Here is a 24,739-nt window from a genome sequence, read left to right as displayed (position 1 = left end):
TGATTGCTCGTCCCAAACTGTCAAACTGCTGTATGCCTACGTGGACGTATCTGGAGATCACAAGACAGCAGTTGTGACCCCATTTCAGGAGTCAGACAAGGACAGCTGCTGGTTTGCTACAGGAGACACTATTCCATTTAATTTCTTCCAAGCAAAGAAATCTGTTAATCCAGCTGCTTTTATAATCCAAAATGTAGTTCTCAGCAACATACATAAGATTTAATGTATTTCATATTTTCCCCATGATAAATCCGTCTGTCCATTAGGCAGAGCTTTGTGGTAATTGCAGAAAGGAGGTTTCTTTGTGTGCAAGAGCTACCTCTAGCGTTTAAGATGAGACCATAAAGTGAATGATGTGTCTGGTTTGCTGGCGGCGCTTACTATATCGTGCCTGACAGTTCAGGGATCACGTGTACTTGCTTTTCCAGGACACTAACTCTTTGAAAAACATTTTCTGAGACGCAGACACATCAGGGCTGTACATTAATTTTCTTTTCACTCTGCTTAGACCTCTTCAAAGCAAAGAGATTTCCTTATGAAGCAGGAAACCAGGGGCACGTTTTGAGATTTGCTCCCAAGCCTGAGCCATACAAAACCTGCAGAATAGCTGTGCTTTCTCCACAGCTAGCTCTCTGTTGTTAATAATATTAACTTGCAAACTAGGCTAAAATCAAGAAGTGCTTCAGTCACGACAAAACCGTGCTTCAGGCCTGGTCCTTTTCCAGGGTGCAGTTAAGCTGCTGGGGGAAATACTCTGCTTGTCAGCAATAGCAGCATGGAATAGTTTGGATGGGGAACACCTGCAAGTTTCCTCTCACTGCAGCTTTGTCCTCTGAACACAGCTTGAGCCAACACACCCCGCAGGAAACACAGCAATGTGGTGACATCTCCACAGCCATCCAGATAAGAAGGTCAGGCAGCTACATGCAGAATAGCCTGGCCATCCCCCCAGAAGCTGCTGTTAAATACACACAGCTGCCAATCTCTTATTTCAGGCCTCATATAAGGGCTCAGGAATGTCAGTCATGTTGTGAGACAGGCCTCACCCCAGCCAAGAGTCAAATCTAAAATGTTCACGTAGTCAATTTCTGATGTATTAGCGTGCAACATAAAAAAAGGAGCTTGCCTGAGGAGATAGGGCCTTACACATGTGATTTTTGTCATTACCATGAAGAATGTGTATGGCATCGTCCAAGGTCAATATAAGACAATGGAAAGAATCCATGAATAATGACCTTGGGAAAATTTCTCCTTCAGAGACCCGCTACACAAAGTAACCTGGTGCCTACCAAGCACCTTTGCTCTCATTAAGGCAAAGGTCTTGACTTACCACCATCATCCTTGCACTTCTACGTGTGCTGTCTTGTGAACCTGTTGGTATGGGGCCAAAAGTCCCACATCAGTAAGGGTTTAAGATAGGAAATAAGCATCTGTATAGCTGCAGCATTTTTATCATGCTCTTCTGCCAGTCCACAACAATGCTGTGGTTTTACTGCTGGGGTTAACTGCAGCAACCAGTTGCAGTGCAGGAACATTTTCTCAGCTGCCCACCCTCCTGCTTGCTGGTCACATTGGAACTCAAGCGAAAGGAATGAGAATGACCCGATTCCCAACATGCCTGCTCCCCAGGGAATACCACAGGGATACTTTACCTGGTCACTGCTTGGTTATAAAACCTTGGGATCGGTCCACAAGCATCCATGTGTGAATTACATCTCCTGACATAAAAGGCACAGCATCACAGCCTGTGTTGTATACGTGCAATCAAATACAATCAGCAGAAAAGACCCAGAGCAACCGTAGGCATCTGAGGGCACTGACAGGCTTGCTGAAGTTCTGACTTCAGAATAAATTCAGACCAGCACTAACTGGAAGTCATTTTGAACTGGCAGCTGTTCAGCAGCTAGTGGGAACTGAATGAGATCTCAGTCCAGTTCCCAAGAGATAGATGTCTACACTGCCAAAAGCACTCCCTGCATAAATTGCTACCTATCTAGGCACAGAACAAAAGGTCTCACGATTGCCCATCATGATGGCATCTCGCTCTCTTGTGGCAGGCTCTGAATGGGCACGCCAACCACTGTGGCCAAGCTGGTGTTGAAACATATTGTAAAAGTTCAGCAGAAAAGAATTTCACCGTTTCTTACATTACCTGTGTTGACAGTGCTTTTTCTGCTGCTGGTGACAAAGTCAGCACTTCTGAACAGCCCTATATTTAAGCCCAGGAAAGCACTGGCAGTGGCAAGACCTGGCAGGCAAATAGTTAAATGGCTGGACTCCACTGGAGCTGCTCTTTGCAGCTCAGTTGTCTCTCCTTTCTGAAAGGACATCAATACCAAATCTTGCTGTCACCAGATGGTTTGTCTTGCTGTCCAATTAATCGATAACAGTTTCAATCTATATCAAGAGTTACGGGTTTCCTTACCAGGATCCCATGGTTGCCCGGAGCCCACTAAATTGAGTCGCCCTCCTGTTTCATGTTTTATGATTTTGCGCTGCTTGTTGATTTCCAAGCCAACTATGGGGTCACGTTTCAGGTTATAGATCTGCAGGAGGGAAGGGAAGGAGAAAGAGGCAAGTCATGTGAACATTGTTACCTAATCTGTAAGGATAACTCTTCTTAAGTATTGATTCAGCCAAGCTGTGAAGCTTTTGTTGGCGTTGTGTACTCCTATAATTGCCAGCCTAGAAAACACCTGGTTGTCTGGAAATAAAAGAACATTTTGTATGCATTCTTTCTTATTGGGGCTTAATTAAGTACGGCATCTTTTTATCCTTTTAAAGGTCTTGCATCCAGACACCTCTGTTCCCAGCTCTTCAAGGCCAGAAGCTCAAAGACTCCAAGTATCCAACATCTTTACCCAGTGACATTCCAGTGTGTAGCAGCCCCCTTCTGTCTCTGAGTGAATCAGCACATCCATGTGTCCCAGCACAGTGTAGCCTTACTATTCCGGACCGAGTCACAGAGGGAGGACATACACATAGCACTTTGAAGATCTGGCCAGCTACCTGTAGTTCTAGAGCTAACCTCCTTGGACTGACTTGATTGGGTCACCTTGTGCCATGAGGACATCGGTCAAAAATTTCCATCCCTTTGATGGGCATAACCCATCATTTCAAACTCTTTGGTTTTGAGAAGAAACCGGTCAGAGTGGAAACAACATACAAAACTAGCTGAAAAGGAAAGACTCATTGTTTCATTTTAGGCACTGGCAAATGACAGTGGTTTGAATCAGAGACCAGCATTGACGCGGTGTGAAGGGCCAGATGAGCAGAAGCTGTCCATGCCGGTACTGGTAGGCTTCTCAGCACTACCTACAATACAAGCCAAGAGGCAAGAGTCCACTCCTTCTCGTGCTGTACCAGTACCTCTGGGGGACAGCACCCTTCTCACACACGTGTGGCAGTGCTCCATGCTGTGAGCACGTATGCACTCTGGGGGACACATTCAGCAATTAGTGAGCTATATTATCAGCTGTCCTGCTTCATTCTCAGTTCCTGAACACTACCTGAGAAAACCTAGTAACAATCAGCCTCTGGCCAGCTGTGTCTCAGCAATCACCAGTGATGCTGCTTCCCTGTGACCTGCTTCCAAAGTGATGTTGGCTCAGTGTGGGAAGTTTGCTTCTAAAGCATCAGTCCTGAGCCCTCCTGAATTTATAGCACAGGTCACTGAACAAACATATCTGAAAAAGCACTTTTCCACTGAGACTGTCTGGGTCAATACAAAGTTAGCACATTGTGACAGGGACATTCACAGGAGGAGGAAATCTCAGCAGCTGGTGAAACACAGCAAGAAAGCATTATCTACAGTGTAAGGGGAAGGAAGTCAAAGGATAGCAGGACCAAAGCCACTGCTCTGACACAACAGGATACTTTTCAGGAAAGGGCAGAATCCTACCTCTTCCTCCTCTAATGTCTGACACTCGGCGCAGCACAGCCCTTCTGGGAAAAACAGCTTCATATCCCGGACAGCTATTTGATAGGATTTGGAGCCTGAGAGATAAATACAATGAGAAGATTCTCTCAGGCCATGAATTAAACATTCTCTGGACTCACACTCATCTTCCTGAGAGATTGATGATGTGCAACTTACTGAAGTAATTGCTTTAAAGGCCAGCTGTTCCGTACAGTAATAGCAAACATTAAAAACCATTATATTTAGAATAGTTTCATTGCCTTCTTGGTATTTTGATTCTGCTCTATTATCACGCAGCTTGTTCTACATGTAAACAAGACTCCTTTTTCCTCACAGTGTAGTCAAGGGAATCATGTTAAAGAGCCTGTGAAACTCTTCAATACTAGCTCTAATCTTGCCCCCCCCCCCCGGGGGTTTTTTCTTCCCATGCTTCTGGATCACACCAGGCTAGTCTTCGAATCACAGAATGGTTTGGGTTGGAAGTGACCTTAAAGCCCATCTGGTTCTAGCCCCCTGCCACTGGCAGGGATACCTCCTAGTAGACCTGGGTGCTCAAAGCCCCATCCACCTTGGCCTCAAAAAACTTCCAGGGATGGGGCATCGATGACTTCTCTGGGCAGCCTGTTCCGGTGCCTCACTACCCTCATAGTAAAGAATTTCTTCCTTGCATCTAATCTAAATCTACCCGTTTTTTAGTTTAAAGCCATTATTCCTTTTCCTATCACTACACTTGCTGACAAAGAGTTCCGTCTTGCTAAATGGGAAGGAGTTACTAGATAGTAAAACAAGCATGCTTCAGAACAATAATGTAAGCCCAAATATGCTGGTGATGTGGGTGTCCAACAGGGCTACTGAAAACATTACGGTTCAACAACAGTTGGAGGTCTTTCAGAGGTCTTTTCCAACCTAAATGATTCTATGATTCTATAATTAGTATGAGATATTACCATAGCAGTATATTATTCTGTTCACCTGTGGTCACAAAAAGCAGATTGACACTGGAAGAGGTACAAAGAATGAACACGAGGATCAGAGAAGGAATGGGGACTCATCTGAAGAGTTAAAACTAAAAGACCTTGGGTTGTTAGATCCAACATTACAAAAAAATGAGTCTGATTTCTGATAAATACATCAAGGTGAAAAGGTCATAGAAGAAAAAGAACTACTTAAAGTACAGGTTATTGGCACAAGAACAGATGGATGGAAGCTGTTTATGACTATGTTTAAATTTGAAAATGTAAGATTTCCAGGTACCCGGAAGCTGTGAAGTTCTACAACAACCATCCAATTGGGTGAATGCTTATGAAAGTGAATCGATGATGGGGCTGCCAGTGATAGCATTAACTCAACTCAGGGACTTGAGAGGTCCCTCCAGTTTAGCATTTGAATATTACCCTGTAAAGCAACACTGTTATAAACCGCTACTCAGAATGTTTTGAGATTTGTGGGTGGAAAATGTTTAAGAAGGAAAAGCCATTTCTAAGTAACTGGAGTTCAGATAGATCGTCAATGTGCTGGCACAGATCCATACTCCTGGGATACAAATATACAAAACGCAAATATCCTCTGAAATATTATCATTTCTGCAGGCTACATATTGCAAAAAAAATTGTGCCTTGCTGCTCCTAGATCACTCAGCGCTGTGTGGAACTTCATAACTCACGGTATTGTATAGCCAGAGTCCTTAATGCAGTAGTTTACAATCCTGAGATTGTGTAAGTCACCAGTGTATAAGTCGTGCTGTATCCTTTATGTACCTCTATGTCAAATCTTTCTTGTTTAAATCATCGATGCCATTACAAAAAGGACACAAACGCTCTCAAAGCAGAATAGCAACGTTTTACTCTCACTTTGCTCAAGGTATAAGACTGTATAAGATGCACACACAGAGCTCCTTGGGTTCAAGAAAAAGCACTACAGTGACTTCATAAGGCCCAGAGGAGATGGGAGGAATGCAGGTTTACCTCTGCAGCAGAATCTCAGAGCACTAAAACTGCACTACTTGGTCTGACTGTATCACTGGAAGCTGGTCTTCATCTTACTTAATTTCCCCAGTCACTTCCAAAGGAAGCACTGAGGGTTTGTTCCACTTGAGCAAGACGGCATTGGTTAGAGATCTTCCTCAGGTAGAGCATAACTGAGGAAACTTGGTATTCCCTCCTAGGAAAGAAGTATTTTCTGCGGTCCCCCAGATGATCACTTGTGCAACGATTAAACTCTTCCTGCTTAACTTGTAGGCAAAAGTTCCTCCCTTTTTGAAGGATAAACTCCTGGAGGTGCAAGGGGTTGAGAACACACCTTTCCTTATGGACAGACTCCTCCTCAGCATAGCAGCTGGATCAAATTCCTGAATTTGAGTTGCTGTGTACATAAACTACAGCTGCAACAATTTTCCTTGAATGTGTGCAATTACAGCTTTGTGAGCCATCCATAGAGCTGGCTCTAATGCACTAATACACAGTCTGGTCTCAGCAGGCAGGTGCTGGCCAGCTAGTTCAGCTCTGTGCCCAGCCTTGGGAGGAAGCAGGGATCTGAAGGGAATCCTGAAGCAAACATCTGAGGGTTTCTCTAACACACAGCTCTCTTGCTAATGTAAACTAACAGAGTTATGCTAGGGAAGCTCTAAGTGTAGCATGGGTACATTAAGTTTGGGTATATATTACCCATGACTGATGAGTTCTCGTTCTCAAGGCAACATGGGAAGGCAATCCATTAATCTTATGAGCAAAAGAAGCAGGGGCTGATAACGGAAAAGTACTGCCTGAAGAGCTCTGACCATTTCTTGTGTAGGTAGACCCTGCTCTCCTATCACTCCCACAAATGAGATCCTGTAAGTAATCAGGGTAAGAGATCTCACTTGTTTTATCTTAATCCTAAGGATTATGACCATATCTGGCAAAAAGACATTCTAAATCGAGGGGTCGATTCTCTTCCCTAAGGTATATGTTGTGGATATATTGGTGGTTGGGGGACAGACCAGATGATCTTGGAGGTCTTTTCCAACCTTAATGATTCTATGATACTTGGTTCACTACCAGCTCTCCTCCTTGATATGGACAAAATGAGGGAGCGATCTGACAGTACAGAATACAATGGAAAGACCAATTAATCCAACTGATCTTGACAGGAAAGTTCTTGTGGAACCTGAAAGCATACAGTCCCTGCTAGCTCACCTGCGTTTATGTTTATTGATTTTACTATTGATGTACTTACCCCTTTAACTACATACGGCACAAACAGCACCACACTGAGAAAAACAAACTACTCATGGGCAGTCAACTAATGACTCCGTAGGAATTTTTGAATTACGTCCTCCCCCCCGCCTTGTGGCAATGGCTCAGACCCCCCTCCTACAATACCCGTAGTTCTTCCTAGTTCTCTCTCCAGCAATACATCCCATTTTCCCATCCTTCACCCATATTCTCAGCTATCTTCTATCCCACCCACCCAACATGCACACTGCAACATCCTAGCTCCCTCCCACTTCTTCCACCTGCTGCTGGCAGATGAAACTGTGGCTGGTTCAGCACACTGAGGATGCTGACTGGCCTCTGCTGATGTGCCAGCTGGCAAGAGCCTCTCAGAATGGAAACCAGCTGAGTTTACCTGCTTTCCTCATTGGGAGCAATTTTTGATCACCACTTTCTACCCAGTCATTAATGTTTTGAGACGCTAGAGGAACTCACTATCCTGGAGACTTTAAACCCTCTGTGAAATCTGGTTGCAATTGGCCGATGGCTTATATGGTTATCAGGACGGGACTCACAAGCAGAGAGAAGACAGATGGGTTCTTGGGGATAATTAAAAAATGACCAAGCGGTGAAGAGATCAAAGGAAATCTGTTCTGAAGGAAGACAGATCTGGGGCTGTTCTGAGAAGATGACTTTTTGATATATCTTCTGGGAGAATATTTCATAGCTTGAGACATACTCAGCTCTGCCACCAAGAAAACAATGAAAGCTTTCTAGGGAATAATGGCCTGCCTGCTAAGGCCAGATCTGTAGTGACGATGCAGGAGGGAAACAGTACATAACATTTTTTCTATTGGCATATCTGAGCCTTCAAACTTTTCTTTTACAAAAACCTACCATAAAATCCATTTTGGACTGTGCTGATGCCATACTGAGCCCTCCAGAGGAATGGATCTAATGCTTGGGCCACTTTAGGATCCTCTGGCCCCAGTACATCTATCAGCTTCTTCACAGCGTTTGGTCTTTGAAGACAAAGCACGAGAGAAGTGCCTGAGGTAAGGTAGGTACAATGAGCTTCTAAAACAGCCGGATCCTGAAAAGAAATAATGGAGAGGGAACAGATTATAATAGACAGTGCAGGTGAGTGCTGGATACATCCCAGCTTTTCCTTTGGCTATAATCATCTCTGAAGCAAACAGATCTGCCATTATTCTTTGCTTTCTCTCCTCTTTGCAACACGCATGCTAGTGGCCTCTGCCAGCAGAGCTTCCAGAGCATATACCACAGTCATGGAGCTGGTATCTGCTGTGACAATCACCTGGTAATAGTAGGTCTAGCTCCCACCAGTACACATGGAGCTAAACAAAGTTAAGCACTGAGCTTGTCTTGTAGCTGTAAGCAGCTCATGATTTTAGTCCCTGGGTTTACAGAACAGCCAATGGCAGTTTTCACACATAAAAACAGCTTTTGCATTAATTTCCTAAAATTCTTTAGTAAGAAAGGAAACAAAATTGTGTTTCTAAAAGAAAGAAAAGCCTTGTGCTGTGACTTGTTCTGACAATCCGCACATGCAAGGCTGGAGGTGGAGTTCATTTTTAGTGGGTAAATACAAATATAAACTGCTGCTCTGCAGTTTAGTCGCCCGCTACCGAACCGTTGATTTGTGAAATACCCTTTTCACAGTACCTTCAGCGTGACATACGGATAGGGAAGTGACAGACATGAGCAACATCATGGAGGTCATAAATGTTCTGGAATAAGGAGCCAGGTTTAGTTCTGCTTATATAGGATGATAGACTACAAATACCAGAACTCTTCTTTGATTTCACAAAAAGGACCTTCCCGCCCCAACACACACACCCTGCTGCTAGAGCCCAGCCTCTCCTAGAGGGTGGTAGGATTTAATGCACTAGTCAGGATCTGGACCACAAAAATAGTGAGCTTAAAACGAGGATGCTCACGACAGGGCACTAAGGCTGAAAGAAACCAGCTTGCCCTCCTGGCTTTGCCACTGATGTACTGTGTGCTCCACGACAATTTTCTCTACCCTTCTTTCTTTTACTGTTGCCAGTTCACCCTGAGCAGCGAGATTTGTTACACAGCTGTGCAGCTCACAGCACCCTGGGATCTTTATTTAACTCAGGATGAGTGGTAAAAACAACTAGCAGCCACTGCACCAGCAACCAGAGACCAATTTGTTGGCCAGAGACAGACATAATGAGTGAGAAACCCAGGGAAAGGTAGCAAGCGCCTGGGGCAGAAGGTGGCTGAGCAGCAGAGCCGTCAAGGCCACGCTATTTTCATTAAGCAAAACCTTGGAAAACCAGGCTTGTTGGAGATGCTTCCACTGAGTGCGAGGTCAGGGTGTCCGCAGCAGCTGCAAGCTGCCTCTTCCTGCTCCCTTCATCTTAAAAAAGTGGCAGAAGCACACGGCTCTGCCTCCCTGCCCTCCAAATGGCAAAGTGCAGCAACGCCAGCGCTGCCGAGCAGCTCCAGGGCACTGCTGTGTGCTCTTTACAGCTTACAGACAACATATTCAGCTTGCTGGCTGAACCAAGCTATGGTTACTTGGTTTTTCTTTTCAATTTTTGAAGAAATTAAAACATAGAGGGAAAAACTGTTGCTTGATTCAACTGAATAACATCATTCAGCCCCCTAAAGATTTTCATTCCTCTTTTTTAATCTTTTAAAAGCACCAGAGAATGACAGCTCTCTAGATAAAACATTTCCGAAGGAAAATCCTGTCATTTCATTTAAAAATATGAAGATAAAATACTTCAAGGCCTCTTTTGTTTTTCTGGCATAGGAAACCATTCACTGACTTTGACCCAAATCTTCTCACACTCACATTCCTCCTAAACTATATTGCTAAGTAGGCTACAAATTGAAAATCACTGGCTCAATCCTGATATTTGAAAATGCAAAATGATCCATGAGACAGACCCATTCGTAAGCTGGTTAGTTAGGTAAGAGATTTGATAGTTGTGATACTTGTCAGTCCACCCATCCCATGGAAATAAAGGGCAAAGGAAACTCTGGGATGGCAGTCACTTTGCATGACTGCACACGAGAAACATACAGGCAAGTTTCACAGGCTGTGTTGTGATTAGAATGCCCTGTTTAGATTAGGATAAAGAGTTTCAGCATGTCATAGCATACTGCAGAATTTTGACATTAACTCAGTTCTGTATAATACAAAATAAGCCCTTTTTGCTTGAAAACTTTTGATAGCTTAAAAAATATGCACATAATCCACTTTTCCAAGTAGTCATCAAGACTGCTCCTTGGGAGATGAAAAACAATGATGACGTCTCCATGAAAACTTTCAAAGGCTCTGGACAAAACATATCAACGTTCATCTGACTCCATGTCAGACACATCTGCAAAAGAAAACGTTCAAAGACAGTTTCTGTTAAACAGAACATAAAAAATGAAATTGTTTTGTTCCAGAGCTTCTGAGCAGTGCTTTTAGATTTATGTAACAAAAGCCTTTTGTTTCTGTATCCTGTCTTAGAGCAGGCTTGGGGTTAAAGACTATGTTGTTTCTAACCACTAGCAGTGGTGTCAGTGAGTCAAGGTGACTTCTTTCCTTCTGATACATCCTCGTATCCGGTCTAGACCCTTCCAGGCAAATGATGCTTTTATTTACATCCTGCCTCTGCACCGTCTTCAAACCGTGTCCTTGCTGATACCCGAGCAGCTGCAGCGAGATTGCACACGTGCAGCTGACTCGAATTCAGTGAGCAATTTTGTTGATGCACACGGAGAGGAAGCTCCAGCTGTGTGCTGGCTCTGGAGGACTAACAGGATTAAAATGCAGTAAAACTGTCCTTCTGCCTCTACCGTTAGACTCACAGGACAGGACTGGAGGGAAGCTGTCAAGTTACTGAGTCCAGTGATCTGCTGCCACTGGCAACCATACCAGGTAAATTCCTGAAAAATTGATCAGCTCCCAGGGTGAAATCAGGCTTTCTCTCTAGCAGCTACAACTGTGAGTCTCTGCAGTTCTGGATTCTGGATAAGTGCAGACAGGAAAGCCAGTCAAAACAGGCAGAACTCCCCCTGGGAGCAGTTGCTTCTCACAATTTCATCACTGTTAGATCATGGTAAAAGCTGAGAAGGCAGTGTCAGCTCTGTTTAGCTGACCTTTGCTTTTATTATTATTATTAGCCTTCAGGTAAAAAGCATTATTGTGATTAGACAAGCTCAGCAAACAGCTGACCACCCCATTATTTATTGTAGTCCAAAGGCCAAAAGCTACTAAGAAGCTGACTGCTAGTATTTAAGTTGAAAAAGCAATCACGTTGCTGAAAGTGTGTTGCTGAGGATATTCATAAATGGGCATGTAAAGAACACATAATTTGAAAGAGGAAGGAGATGCTAGGTATTGCTACCAGTGACTAAACCCCAGATTTGATACCAAAGTACTATGCACATAAACCAAACTGGCACATTGCACAGCACATGGGAGTTTCGAGAGATTATTTTAGAGATGGATTTTGGATCAGAATCTGGGTGAGGAAGAGGCAGAAAGCCTGGAAGAGAACTTCTAGAAGGGTTTGACACTGGCTCCAAGTTCTTCAACAGGAGATGCTAAATCTCAGCAATTTGCCTCCAAGTTAAGAGCCCCTTTTTAAAAACAGCCTTGTATCCTGTTGTCCCCTAAACTAAGACAGATCTACAATCAACATTGCTCTGATTCAAATGTGTATATGAAATTCAGCTGCGAAAAATATTTTTGCCCCCATCAGCTGCCATTGTAACTGTTACAAGCCAGATTTTCCAAATACTCCAGTCCCTGAAGCATGCTGAGGCTTTCTGAAAATCTTACCTGTTTGTCTTGGGAGCCCAACCCATTTCAGTCCACATGACTAAAAGGCTTTTAGGTATATTCTAAAATGAGGAGGAACCCCTGTACAATAGAAAGCATTTCCTACTGCCCATTGCCCCTTGCCAAAGGCAGTCTATTATCACTGCTTTCTCACTTTCAGAACATTCTTTTTTCCATGAACAAAACCCCAGTACTCTGTAATTTTTAAGCTCATTAGTCACCAGCTCTTCAAGAAAACTAAATCAATGCTCAACAGCTGCTCTAGCGTGTTACAGAACTCTTAAAAACAAGAGAAAAATTTCATGAAATAACTTCTCTTCAAATTTACCCTAATATCTACATTACTTCCCAAGGCAGACATTTAGATTTTTTTTTTAAAGTCTTTTGTTTCAGATGATCAACTAAATGTTACTGTGTTTCATCACGTGATTAAAAACTTTATTGGAAAGTACTTCCCCAGCAACTCTAATAGGCACTATACTCCTACCAAAGATCTGCAAATATTTAAATATCAGATGCTTTTGCCCCATTCCTTTGCTATTATGCAGAAAGTACTATTTTTTTTGCTGATAGATGGTTATGTTCAGACACTGTCCTGTGATATTTCCCATCTTCTTCTGGAAGACTATTATGAATTCCCGTGATATGTGCGTGCTTTAAACTCTCCCAACTTAACTCAAGAGTAATATCCACTAAAAAGGCTTGTTCTCTGTAAGAGTTAATTGGTTACGTGTCTTCAGGAAAGCAATCAAATAATATTTTTTAAAGAAAAAAAAAATACTCTTTGAAAACATTCAGCTTTCCATTTCCTGATTTTCACAATATCTTTACGCTCATCTATCATCTCAGAATATTTCAGGTTGGGCATAAAATGATTTTCTAATGCTATAAAAGAGCAGGAACAAACCTATTTTCAGCTAACAAAAACCCTTAACACCCCCAGGTTTAAAAACCCTCCTTATTGTCTGTTAGACAGTAAAGATGACAGCAAAATATTTTTCTCTCTTTGCAGGTCGCTTTTATGGAATGTTGCACACATGCTTCTGGAACAGAAACTCAACTGTAATGTAATATACTGTTACTGGGCTCAGGAGGTATATATATTCTCTGGCAGTGCAAGGAATGTTCTCCAGCTCCCTGGTTTAAACACATGGATGGAAAAGCAGGCACACGGGCAGGGAGGGCAGTACACTCCTTGAGGTGCCCTACCTGGATTGACCTGGGAAAGAAACGGGACACCTGTTTTGTAGTTAAGAGTCAGCATTATAAATTAGCAACTAAACAAATTCTTGGGAGGTCAGTATCGCCCATATGCTCTGAACTTTTGTTTTAGAGAAACTAGGTCTGCTTCTTTATGGCATACGATAAAAGAAACTGTCAGCATGTCAGCTTGCTTTGTGCATGGTATTGTACAGATAGGATTGTTCTATATAGCTCACTTCTAACAATAACTAAGAAATCCCGGATGGGAGTTTTTCCTCTTTCAGGAATGGATTACTCACTAGCTCACATATTTTCCCTCTCTAAGCCTAAGCATAGCTGTAGATCTGCCAGTTTCGTAACAAACCTGTTTCACTTCAGAAGAAAGGAGTCCTAAGGCAATGTCTGGTTCCAGGTGTACATGTTTCATCGCAACCACAGTGAATTTTTCTAGGTCTATTTTTTGCAGGATCCTTGCAAGACGATGGCTCCAGGCACCAGGTTTGATCAGCAGCACTGTGCAAAGGATCTGGGCTCCTGTAACAAAGCACACTAGTCAAACCCTAAGCTGCTCTTAAAAACAGAGGCAAAACATACAGCAATATCAGCAATATTTGTTTACTAGCCAGGACAGATTTCTCTAGAAAAGGTTTATCTAACAGCTGGCATGAAGTTCATAGCAATTTGAACCAAGCAAGTCCATAAAAAAGCTGTGCCCATACATTTATTTTTAAAAAAGGACATAATAATCATAATAATAAACTAGTTACAACAGTCTGGGCTTGTAGATTTTTTTTTTTTCTCCAGGAAATCTGACGTATCTACAAATCCAAAAGGTTTATCTGGCAGGTCTGTAGGATGAGACTCCATCCTTTGCATTATATCAGGATGTTTTGAGCAGGATAAACTATTTCCTTTTACATTTTTCATGTGAATTGTAGTGATTATGTGATAAAATCCTTCAGGCACCTATTAAATTCTTATTCCTCATAGTTTATCTCTCAGAGCTCTGTATCTCTCTGTTCAGCTATGTTTCAAAGAGGCACTAACAAGTATGACGGGTTCCAATTAATGTTATTAGCCTTATTATGAATAGAATTGTGTTTACTAAAATTGAGATTTCAGCAAAAAGTTTTTGCTTCTGACAATATTTCCCCAGCAGGGCTGCCAGCCAGGTGTAGCACACAGTGTGCTAGGAGAAACAGAACAAAATGGACCAAGATAGTTTTGCTACCTGACAATACAAAATGTCTTAAAAGGCAGAAAATACACAAATTACATTTTTAAATGACAGCATTTTTGAATGATTTTGAATGATTAGTTCTACTAATCTAATGCACTGTCTAAAATCTAAAGGTTTTTATTAATGGGACTATAGTTAAGATTTTATCCTAATAACACCCCTTGAAGATTTATTAGCAAGTGTAGTGTCAGAAGCAGTCAGCTAGGACCTATTAACTGCGGGTGCCTAACCATGTCAATTAGCATGAAGTATGAGGTAACAGTACTGCAGGCTGCTAAAATTGATCCATGATTATCTATTTGTGTACATAAAATGCCATTTTATATTTCCTATACACCCCATTCCTAATTATACAGATGTCGATGCAACGAAGCATCAACCATGCTGCATATAATTTGATGCATACTGTTCAATTGGCAAGAGGCCTGTTGCTGATTCAGTGACAGAGAAATGCGGGATCAAAAATAACAGGCAGGAATGCTACCCCCATTTGATATGGAAACTTAACCCATATCCTGCACAAAGCCATCATATTAAGGAACTGCTGTTTTTCTGCACATATTTCTTGAAGAAAAAGGTTTAAATGCCATAGCAACAGCCTGCAAGCGCAGAAGCAAGCCGTTCGGATCCACTCCGCTGCTCTCACACAGAACGGCAACCTCAACTGAATATGGTTACATAAACGTTCATTGTCCTCAAGACGTTTTACCATCTGCTATGTTTCTGGGCAAACATTCTCGCTCTTGTGGTGTGTGAATCACTACATGCTGCATATTTATGTACTTCAGACACTTCAGGAGAGGATTTGTCTTCTCTCACTTTGCCTTCTTGGTCTGGTCAAAGGCAAGTGTCTAAACCAAGGTGGGACACTTTGCCACCTAGAGTTGGTTTTCTCTCCCTGGTGACTGTTAAGTGACAACATTTGATAACATTTGATAACATTCCGATTATCAACGGAACAGTCTCTGTTGATCATGGATTACCATAGAGGCCTACTTGGCAGCCCTCAGACATGCCTGATTTCATGAGTTCTGGCTGTTTAGTGGCCTTTCTGGGCTTGCCCAAGTTTCCTGGTTTTTGTTCTGTTTTTCAGCACCATCATATTTTTAGATCTTTTCCTATGGCCTATAGTTGGGCCACCCTCCTCCCCTACTTATTTATATGGGTTTTGATTCCATAGCGTAACAGAACCACAGCACTGGATCACTTTTATATACTATTTATATACACAAGATACGAGCATGTTAAAATAAGCATAAATTCAAGACAAGCAAATATCAGATTTCCTGACATGTTTAGAAAAGAGAATGTATATCACTGCCAGTATTCAAGCCTAAGAAAAAAAATCTTCTCACTTATTTTTTTGCTGGTACATCTACATGAGTTAGGTCCACAAAGATCTTATCAAGCCACATTTTCCAATTTGTTCTTCTCTCACCTCTTTGCAAGTAGGTAAACAGTGATTCTTCATGGCATCTCTGGCTCTTTTCTGCTAAATGAGATAAGCAGATAGATCTGATTAATAAGCTTGTATGTTTGGGGACAGTAATTTGAGAATAGTGCCACTATCTCTGCATAATGCAACCAACACTGCTATGACACACATTTTAAAATGCAACCCTGGCACACGCGTGGCTTGGTTTCAGACATGGTTGGGAATTCAGTTGTACTGGGACACTCTGGGAGATGTAGTACTTTTCACTTCTCCAGACAGTCCAATAGCATACGCTCAAAAAGACGACAATTACTAAATTATGTTGATTTTCAGTTATATTTTCTGTGTGGGTTCTTTCTTAGTCACCATTTCAGGGAGCAGCTACAACAGTTCTATGCCAACTTCATGATGCCAGTATTTCGCAGTCAAGTTGGAAGCTGCCATGAAACTCAAACCTGTTTCTCTTTCCCTCCTTCCCTGCCCCGGAAACAAAGAAGGGCTGTGTATTCTGACTACACACCTAGGTAGCACTGATCTGTGGTTCAGTCCTCTCCCCACCTCTGCTGATGAAACCTCAGTGACATTTCCCAAACAACCAGAAATGGTCAGCTTCAGTGCTTCCTCATAAGAGCAAAGCAGTGTAAAAGGAGCCTGGTATGAGCAAGTTAGACCTTACAACAAAAGTCCATATAAGTTTTCCTTCAGTCTAATGTAAAACCTGCAGTGACCTAGAGAGGTGAGGAAAATTTACAACACCTCAAGGCATGTGCGAATAGAGAAGTTAGCTAGGACAAGGGTGCAATGAGGAGAAACTTGCAGACTGATAAAGGACTTGCTTTTCCAGTGATCTTCATTGGCAAGTTTAACCAAAGAGACATACAAGGTAAATAGCAGAAAACTAAAATCTGTTTGTCAAAAAAAAATCATCATTTTTTACTGTCATCGATATTTATTACTCTCTGAAGTCCATGCATTTCTATTTCCTGGAGCAACATGTCTGGAAGGTTACCTAGCCAAAGTATTTTTTCTTATTTTTTTATTTTTATTTTTTAATTTTAATGAGACTTTCCATTTCCAAATGTATTTCTCTTATTTTGCTGTAAATAATAAGAATGAACATATAAGGTGAAACCATCTCCTTGCCTCATAGCTTGTAGCTCCCATCCTCAAAACACCACTGTTTTCCTTTAGCATTAGGGTTAGCTGAAAACTTCCAGCATCTGTGAAGTGCCTAGTGATGTGCATGGCAACGTAATGCAATGAGCAGAGCCCCTGGCTGAGACTTAGGAAATGAGCATTCTGCTCGGATCTCTGTCGCTCACTTACTGGGAAATGGTGACCAGCACATTTCACCTCTCTAGGCCTCAATTACCCTTGCTGTAAAATGATGACATGCATATTCTTCAAGACCTACAGCTCAGAAGTACTACTGAAGAGCTGGGATTAATTACTTTTCTAGCCTACATTCCAGAGCAGCACCAGACAGGTTGTCCAGGCATGCAGAGAACTGTGCAGAAGAAAGGGTGATCATGGCAATAATACCACCTTCCCCCAGTACCAAGTAGACTTATCAGACCTTTTCTTCCAAAGTGCCCAGGATTACAATGTCTAACCAAGGGTTTACTAATCCCATTTTGATGGCTCCAACACAGAGGATTTAGAATTATTTTTCCTTGAATCTATTTTAAGAGTAAAAAAAAATAATATACTTTTATTCAAGAGGCAACTGGTGCATACTTTTGATCTTACCTTCAGCCCTGGATTTCTTGCCAGGTGGTGGCAGGTATTTTGTAGCAGGGCGGTATTCTGCATCTGAAAAAGGAAGGAAATGTGCTTTTACAGATTCACAGATGGAGGACCTTCACTGGGGAGTCAGGGGTAGAAGAAGGTAATTTTATTTAACAGGGCAAATGACAGCTGAAGAGCTGTTCCGTAGAATGAAGACCCCTCCACTCCTCCCACAACAGGAGGAAAAATGTAATGATCTTATAAAAGAGAGAGTGGAGGATGCTGAAGTCAGTTAAAAGATGTGTCTGTGCTCCTTTGCTGTCAACAATGGCTTAGGTGGGAAAAGCTGACGTGATTACAACCTTCCTTAACAAACTGATTTCAGTTCTGCATTTCTGTTATCCTGCCTCCTGGTCTCAAGATAACCCAACGAAGAACAGCAGTGCATGCAGTCTTGCAGTTTCATGCAGTAATTTGGGATGTCTGCTGCCTTGTTTTTTGCAGACCTCTTCTTCTTGCTCTCCAAACTCTCATAAAACACTCACATAGATCACTGTCAGACCTAACTTCTGAGTATCTTTTTCCTGACACCACCACATTTTCTTCTTTCTATTCAGTAAAGCCAGTTTGTTATTCTGCACTACATAAGCACAGCATGTTTGAAACAAGCATCTAACTTGGTGTTGACAACAACAAACCTTTCTTCCCCATGAAAAGATACGGGAAGAGCTAAAACTACAAAGCATGAATGCATGTATGGAACTCCACCACTCCTTCTCTGTTGATATAGAGTGTTTCCACTATCCTGTATCGATGTGCCTGAACAATCAGAAATCATCAGGCTTGGAAGTATTTATCTTTAGGTGTAAAGAGTCAGGCTTCCCCAAGAGCTTAGGTGACATGCTAATATGTTTCATATTACAAGAAAACAGTGGAAGCTCATACTGTGGCGGTCCAAAGCATCCAAAATGAGTTAACACCTCAGTCCACACAATGATTTAATTTAAAGAGGTGTGGCTATACATTCCTTGCTGCAGGAAGAAACTAGCAGGTTTACTATGCTGAAAGATCAATGCAAGTGTATGTCATTGAAGTCTGAGAAGTTTTGACAACAAAGGTCCCCATTCCTCATGAACTGTTCATCCTGCTCCAGGATAAAAAGAAATTCTCAAGAAAAACTGTTTTCTTCAGCTCTTGCAGATTGGTAGGACCTTCACCTCCCTGAATATAGGGCAAGCTCAGGGCATCTAGCCCCAAGGAGTCAGGCATTGCAATTACATGCCTACATACAGCCAGGACAGATCTTGGTCTCCATTTCCCCATTGCTCTTACATACAAAGGCAAAGTGCGTAGAATATTATTTACTGGTTAACTGTTGTAACATCTAGTTAGTATTTATGGAGTACCTTGAGATCTTCAGAAGGGGAACCAGGCCACAGAAGGGGAACCATAACCACAATAAATAGGCCAACTTGTAGATGACCTAAACCGGCTCCTGGTAATTTAATATCACTGATCATTCAGCCAACTGAAGAACTTAACCCCAGATTATTAAGTTTTTCTGTGCCATAGAAAAACAGGTAGAAATGGATTCCTTTATCCAAGTGCAATGAATTCCCAAACACCCTATACCCGAGAACATTATAAATGGTAAAATATGGCTTACTAGTTACAAAATCCTTCTCTGTGAAGAAGAGGATGGCTTGTCTGAACGTCAGCTCTGGGGTCAAGGCCATTACTCTCTGTAGAGCACGGCCACTTTTGCTTAGGTCCTCCCTCTGCTGTGTTAATCTTTTCAGTATGTCTGCAAGAACTTGGAAGGCATTGATCCGCCGTAATGCACACACAAGGACGGGGTTTGACATGAGTCTATCAAGGCTTCTTTTCCAGGAAGTATCTCCAACCTCAAAAGGGGTTATTTCTCTTGCCTGACATCGAGTGAGATAGGGCAACCACTTGAGACCTAGAAGTTCAAACCCTGAATCAGGTCCTTCTGCAAGTGAAAGGAAATACATTTAGTATCAATTGACAGCATGTGTTTCCTAGAAACTACGTTTTATACTGGAGAGAAGTGTTCTGAATTATTATTATTTTTTAACTAGACTAAAGTTCCAAAGTTGCTTTGACTTCAGTCCCGGTTGCATCCAAAATGGACTACAACGCAGATATAGAAATATACTGGGAAAAAAAAAAAACAAGATACAAATGCTAGAAAATTACATTACAGTGAAAACAATAAATGGGCTATCTGGGAAATCAACAGGGAGCCAGAGAAAATAACTGCCATGATTTGATTAGAGAACACAGCAAATGGAGAGGAGTTGAAAGGGAAATACCCAGAATAGACTGATAGCTAAGTGCTTTGACACAACATAATCCATAATTATAGATCCTTTACCACCTCTTATAACATTCCATTTTAAGCTATATTCATTACCATAATAAGCTACAATTTAATGTTGACTTGTCTCTAAAGTAATTTAAACATTATTTGTAAAGTAGTCTTATTTCCAATGTAACAAGATGTTTAGGGGCTCAATTCATGACTGCACGTTGCTGGAAGTTTCTGTCAGCTAGAATCGTCTCTTTGCCTACCATGATACAGATCTCACTCCATAGTATTGTTTCAAGAGAGTAGGATACATCAGAGTAAGACAGGGTGCCAGACTTCTGCCCTTTGTTAGCATAGTGCCTGTATTATTGAACTCCAATAAAATCTGCATCATGAAATTATATAAAATCATCCTGCTTAGCACTTGACAGCACTCTTCATGCATGCATTTGTAAGCATTTAACGTGGGGGACAACGTCATTATTCTTCCTGTGTGCATGAGGAAATGAAGCATGAAGAGGTGCGGTGTCTTGCTTCTGATCACGAAGAATGTCAGTGGACCAGGAATAGAATTTGTGACTTCTGAATTCCTGTCACTGTGTCTCCTTTACACAGCTGCATTATCTCCCAATACTTAGGAGACAGGAAAGACACAATACTCTGCATTATGCAGATCTTTAAACTATTTTGACACTCTCTGAAGAAAATGATGCCCACTTATGCCAATGTCCTGTCTGTAATGTGAAAAGTGGCCTTGCCCATGACTAACTAGCCGTGATAAATTCTTTAGTGCTTCAGGCAGGTAAACAAAGAAACTGGTCCTTCCTGAGGCCCCGTTCACCACATTATTCATAATGTTCTGGCTATGACAAAAATAGCTGACAGGCTAAGCTTTCCTGACTGACTTCTGCAGTCCTCCCCCAGAGCTGTGGTCACCTGCATTATGAGACTGGTTACTGCTCCCAGGAAGAAGGATCTGGCAAAGAAGCTCTCCAGCGCTCTTCATAGCATCCACTCCAATCAGTGTCAGCATGACAACCTGCTCCATTTCAGGTTCAGAGGCATATATTCGATTGCAGAAAAGATCGAGAGGAATGTTACAGCGGTCTGGCACTGCACTGAGGTTTCCTCCTGCCCAAGAGAATCATCAAAACAGACGTAGTTACTGCCCAGAAACAAACATCCACTCTTTTTTTAGTGTGAAGGAATTGACTAATTCTCTATTGGGCAAACAAAGGCCAATGCCTCACCATGATGCTGCAGCTCAGCATGGCCAGAAAAAGCATACTTGAGGAGCAGTATCACAGCAAATCCTTACTAATCAGTCACGCTCCTTAAGTGGAATTGCTTTTGGCATGTAAAGCAAATATATTAAATCCTAATTTTGATATCCTTATTCACACTGTTAAGCAGAGTTAAGCATCTATACCTAAATTATTTAAGACATCAGTTTCAGATTGATAACTAAGGACTACCTTCGCATTAAATTGATACTTCACTTTGTATTGTAGGAGATCACACAGCATACAACTGAGGACTAAATAGGGGCCTGTTATAGTATTATGCATGTGTCCATGGTCTGCAGCACAGCCTGCAAAATACCCTGCAGAGATCTGTTTGATTTTATACTGTTTCAACTACATGATTATTTAAGCAATTGTATAGATTAATATCCATGTACTTAGTTATTCCCATACCTTAACATTTCATAATGCTAGAAAATAGTGAATGACATGCATTTGATTATATTTCCTTAAGATTTGTTTTTGGAAAGCGATAGACTTCAATTACTAATCCTGATATCCGACATTTAAAATAATTTAATTAGTTAAATAAAACTATAGGAATCTGCTGAATACATAAGAGAACATTACCTGTAGTCATCAAAATAAACTTCTGACTGCTGTGACCTCCAACTGTACAGAACTAGTATAGAGCTGTATAGAACTTAAAGACTCTCCTATCCGTCTGAGTCACAGATTTGTAAGAGAAGACAAGTTTACTGGCTTTTCCAAGTCTTACCAATTTCCCAGCTTTGAATGAATGAGTTACTGAAGTGAATTCAACTGTATAAACTAAAATTAAGAACATCTGATTAAAGTGAAATGAAAAAGTGCCTTCTCTGCACCTACACAAGAAACTACAGCTGCTAACATTTATCACTTCAGCAAATTCTAGTTTTATATGCTAAATGAGCAATTTTTCTCATTTTAATACTTTGACTTCTCTTTGAAACTGTCAGTAAATACTTATTGATTGGATACTATTCTTTTACTTATGGTAGGTTTAAGGCTTAATTGGTTGTTGTCAGGTCATATTTAATGTTAAATAATTTATTTTTCCAGATATATTTTAATCTACTTTAAAGATACTTCCGTATCACTTTTCTATTGATCCTCACATTCATTACCCAATGGCAGAAGACATCCACTGAGAGTTACTATAATTGAAGGACATCAGAACACTGAACAAATTATTGTAGACAACAAGCATACTCATAACGTTCTTGTTCAGGAAAATCCTCTAATAAAGATGTCGGACCTCAGAAAAGACAGAACAATGCATTCCCCCTAGTCTTGACCTACCCAGTGCCTGCAGCAAGGTCTCGGTGTAAGGAGCCACATGAAAGCACACAGAGGGATCCAGCCCAGCAGGGGGAGGCCGGTTGCTCTGCCTGTCACCAAGGAGCCCTTGCTTTGCCAGTTCATTCATCAGTCCTGTGCACAGAACAAAGAGTGCTTGAGGAATACATAACTCTGTGGTGCAGTCTGACATGAAAACACACTTATCAAATATTTTGATTCATCTGACCACAGAACCATTATAGAGACATCAGTGTGGGTCGTGCTGAGCTCACCTAAGAGATATGAAATGCAATTCCATCATCCCCTCTCCCCCTGCTCATATTCACTTACACTTAGAAAAGTAACTTGAAAAAATGAGGCTTGGCCCCAGCTTTCTCTGGAGACATCTCTGCTTTGTGACCAGGATCCCATTTGTTCCTATTACCTTCCAGCTACAGGAAGTTGACTGAATTGTGGAACGTACACATAGAAGATCCTACACAGCTCCTGAATCGTAGTAGGTGTCCTAAATAAGTTGATGCCCACAAGGAAAAGATGTCACAAATCTCGAGCCCAGTGTTTGAGTCCAGGCCCTCAAGGTCAGCAACAAGGGCAGTGTCCTGCATGCTACACAGTGCCACGGGGCCACAGAGGCATTGAGAGGATCAGATCTGAACAGAAACATCATGTTCTGCTCATGTAAACACCAGTCCAGAAAATATCTGATTCCACTCAGTTTTTATTAATACTGAGTGCTGGAAAGTAGCAATCCCTCAGCTCCTGTTCTTCCCCCAAAGGGCCAGGTGACACACAGGCACTGCATTAAGGTACTGGCATACAGTACAGCTTCGCAACAATTGGTTGTGTTCTGCAATAATGCTTCAGACGATTTTGAAGGTTTGTTATTTTTACAATTTGCATATGTTTGATTGATTTCCACTGTCCAAGCCTGTCAGCAACTTACTGCAACATAGAATGGAAACTAGATTATTAGCAGTCAACATTGAAGAACAAACCTTAGATGTCAAATGTGGCAGTGACACAGATTTGAACTTGTACCACTGCAAATTGCCTATCTGCTTCTTGGAAATTCAGACGGTATGAATAACCAAAACTTCCCTCTAGTTCCTAAAGGGGGCCTACAAGAAAGCTGGAAGAGGATTCTTTATCAGGGAATATAGTGACAGCACAATGGGCAATGGTGTTTAACTAAAAGAGGGTAGATTTAGGTTAGATACTAGGAAGAAATTATTCACTATGGGGGTGGTGAGGCACTGGAACAGGTTGCCCAGAGCAGCTGTGGATGCCCCATCCCTGGCAGTGTTCAGGGCCTGGCTGGATGGGGCTTTGGGCAACCTGGTCTGGTGGGAGGTGTGCTTGCCCATGGCAGGGGGTTAGAACTGGATGCTATTTAAGGTCCCTTCCAACCCAAACCACACCCTGATTTTATGATTCTATAACATGCTGTAAATGGAGGACCCGTGAAACCACAGACCTGTCAGTCTGATTCTCCTGGAGAAACTGGCCACTCAGAGCCTGGATAGGTGTACACTTCACTGTGTTAAAAACTGGCTGGGTTGCTGGGCCCAAAAAGTTCTGCTGAATTGAGTTTAATCCAGCTGGGAGCTGGTTACTAGTGGTATCCCCCAGGGCTCAGTACTGGGGCCAGTTCTCTTCAGTATCTTTATCAGTGATCTGGACAAGGGGATCAAGAGCATCCTCAGTAAGTTTGCAGACAACACCAAGATAGGCACAAGTGTTGATCTGCTCAAGGGTGGGAGGGCTCTGCAGAGAGATCTGAAGAGTCTGGACCGATGGGACAAGGACAACTGTATGAGATTCAACAAGGCCAAGTGCTGGGTCCTGCACTTGGGGCAACACAAGCCCATGCAAGGCTACAGCCTGGCTTGTTTCAGAAATAGCATAGCCAGCTGGACCAGGGAAGTGAATGTACCTCTGTGCTCAGCTCTGGTGAGTTCAGTTTTGGGCCCCTCACCACAAGAAGGACATCAAGGTGCTGGAACATGTCCAAAGCAGGGCAATGAAGCTGGTGAAGGATCTAGAGAACAAGTCTTATGAGGAGTGGCTGAGGGAACTGGAGTTGTTTAGCCTGAAGAAAAGGAGGCTCAGGGGAGACCTTATTGCTCTCTACAATTACCATAAAGGAGGCTGTAGCAAGGTGGCAATTGGGCTCTTCTCCCAAACACCAAGTGATAAGACAAGAGGAAATGGCCTTAAGTTGTGCTAGGGGATGTTTAAGTTGCATATTAGGAAAAATTTCCTCAGTGAAAGGGTT

At 42.0% G+C, this 24,739-nt stretch overlaps 1 protein-coding gene across 7 annotated transcripts in view; it reads right to left on the bottom strand.

Moving 5' to 3' along the window:
* The window catches only part of C14H16orf71 (chromosome 14 C16orf71 homolog), a 104,837-nt gene that overhangs the window by 17,649 nt on the left and 62,449 nt on the right, over positions 1 to 24,739 (bottom strand). For 5 of the 7 annotated variants that reach the window (XM_035339973.1, XM_035339978.1, XM_035339977.1 and 2 more), the window contains 9 exons: positions 22,465 to 22,596; positions 20,816 to 21,010; positions 19,214 to 19,540; positions 17,569 to 17,631; positions 15,823 to 15,876; positions 13,509 to 13,678; positions 8,008 to 8,203; positions 3,902 to 3,996; positions 2,426 to 2,546 (listed from right to left, as the gene is read on the bottom strand). In XM_035339973.1, coding sequence (XP_035195864.1) covers positions 2,426 to 2,546; positions 3,902 to 3,996; positions 8,008 to 8,203; positions 13,509 to 13,678; positions 15,823 to 15,876; positions 17,569 to 17,631; positions 19,214 to 19,540; positions 20,816 to 21,010; positions 22,465 to 22,596 — 1,353 coding nt within the window. The remainder of the gene's footprint in view (positions 1 to 2,425; positions 2,547 to 3,901; positions 3,997 to 8,007; positions 8,204 to 13,508; positions 13,679 to 15,822; positions 15,877 to 17,568; positions 17,632 to 19,213; positions 19,541 to 20,815; positions 21,011 to 22,464; positions 22,597 to 24,739) is intronic. The other 2 variants (XM_035339975.1, XR_004754694.1) reach the window with 2 other exon arrangements.

The sequence above is a fragment of the Oxyura jamaicensis genome, chromosome 14 (genome assembly GCF_011077185.1).
Source record: "Oxyura jamaicensis isolate SHBP4307 breed ruddy duck chromosome 14, BPBGC_Ojam_1.0, whole genome shotgun sequence".
Taxonomy (NCBI): domain Eukaryota; kingdom Metazoa; phylum Chordata; class Aves; order Anseriformes; family Anatidae; genus Oxyura; species Oxyura jamaicensis.
The sequence above is the reverse complement of the archived record's forward strand: the minus strand, read 5'-3'. Positions and strand labels throughout refer to the sequence as shown.